This window comes from Penaeus monodon, chromosome 32, assembly GCF_015228065.2.
Source record: "Penaeus monodon isolate SGIC_2016 chromosome 32, NSTDA_Pmon_1, whole genome shotgun sequence".
NCBI lineage: Eukaryota > Metazoa > Arthropoda > Malacostraca > Decapoda > Penaeidae > Penaeus > Penaeus monodon.
Window position 1 is genome coordinate 18,020,139 of NC_051417.1, and position 1,186 is coordinate 18,021,324.

General features: G+C 46.3%; 1 protein-coding gene across 2 annotated transcripts in view; it reads right to left on the reverse strand.

The window, feature by feature from the left end:
- Positions 1–79: 79 nt before the first annotated feature.
- The window catches only part of LOC119593697 (transcription factor AP-1-like), a 10,513-nt gene continuing 9,406 nt past the window's right edge, over positions 80–1,186 (reverse strand). Inside the window, exon 2 of one of the 2 annotated variants that reach the window (XM_037942653.1) lies at positions 80–1,123. In XM_037942653.1, the coding sequence (XP_037798581.1) occupies positions 158–1,123 (966 nt within the window). In that variant the 3' untranslated portion in view covers positions 80–157. The remainder of the gene's footprint in view (positions 1,124–1,186) is intronic. The other variant, XM_037942654.1, reaches the window with a different exon arrangement.

The window sequence follows — 1,186 nt, forward strand, 5'->3', positions numbered from 1 at the left end:
GATTTGATATTTTCAGATAGTTTTATAATCATTTTGTGTAATCTAATTTTCTCTTTTTTATTTATAAAGCAAATTGAAATAAGAGCTTTGTTCTTTTTATTACAATAAAATACAAGTATTTCAGAAAAGTTTGCAAAACAACATTTTTTTCCATTCATTACATTGCTTGCTTGAAAATCTTTCCAATTTCAACATTTAGTTTGGCTTTCAACTTCTGCAGCATGTTCAGCGTCTTCTTCATCTCCTGATTCTTCTGCACCAGGACCTTTTCTTCATTTTCCATCACTTTTATTTTTTCCAACTTCCTCTTCCTGCACCGCTTTGAGGCCGCATTGTTGAGAGACCTTATCCTGAGGTATTTCTCCTTCATAGCGACATCTTCGTCGCGCGAGCTGTTGCCGGCGTGTCCGGACGTGGAGGCTGTGGCTTCTACAGGAGGAGCTGGTCCTTTGTTGTCGTCTTGTGCCCATTCCGCGTCAAGAGTATCCTCGTCTTCTCCTTTTGCATCTTCCCAAAAAACAAAGGAGTCGTTCAGTTTGTAGGGCTGCGTCCGCCTTCTGTTGCCCCTGCGGAAGCGTCGCGCAGGCCCAACAGCAGAGTCCTGTCCGCTTGCACCTGCCGTGGCACCCGGAGATGAGGGCGACGCAAGGGAAACCGGTATAAAAATAGTGTAAGACGAAGACTCATCCGAAGATACTGGGGAACTCTTGAACGAGACCTCGGACGCCGCGCTCGGCTCGAACAGCGACGCGTCAAACGAAGCCAGAGGTGAAATATCTGAGTAATAGAACACCGGGGAAGAGGAGGCGGGAGTTGAGGGCAACGAGCCCAAGCCAGAGTGAGGCGAGGCTGACTCTGGGACTCCAGAGGTTGAGTTTTCAGTCGGCTCCGTTTTCAGACCTCCGGGAAACATTCTGTCGGTCTCTGCCATTCCCATTTGCACTATTCCAGGCTGTATTCCTGAATGTAATTTTGTAGTTTGGTGTGTCCTAGGAAGTTCGGTGCGCATTGGGTCAAGAGGTTTAGTCTGTCCCTTCCCACGTTGCAGCACAGGATTTCGGTCCTCGGCCCAGTGCGCTTCGATGCCGGTCACCAGGTCTTGGAAATTCATCTGCAAGTAAAGCTGTATTTCAAATATTTTATGAATCACATTGTTCGCATATTCTAATCACAAAAAAAAATGTAA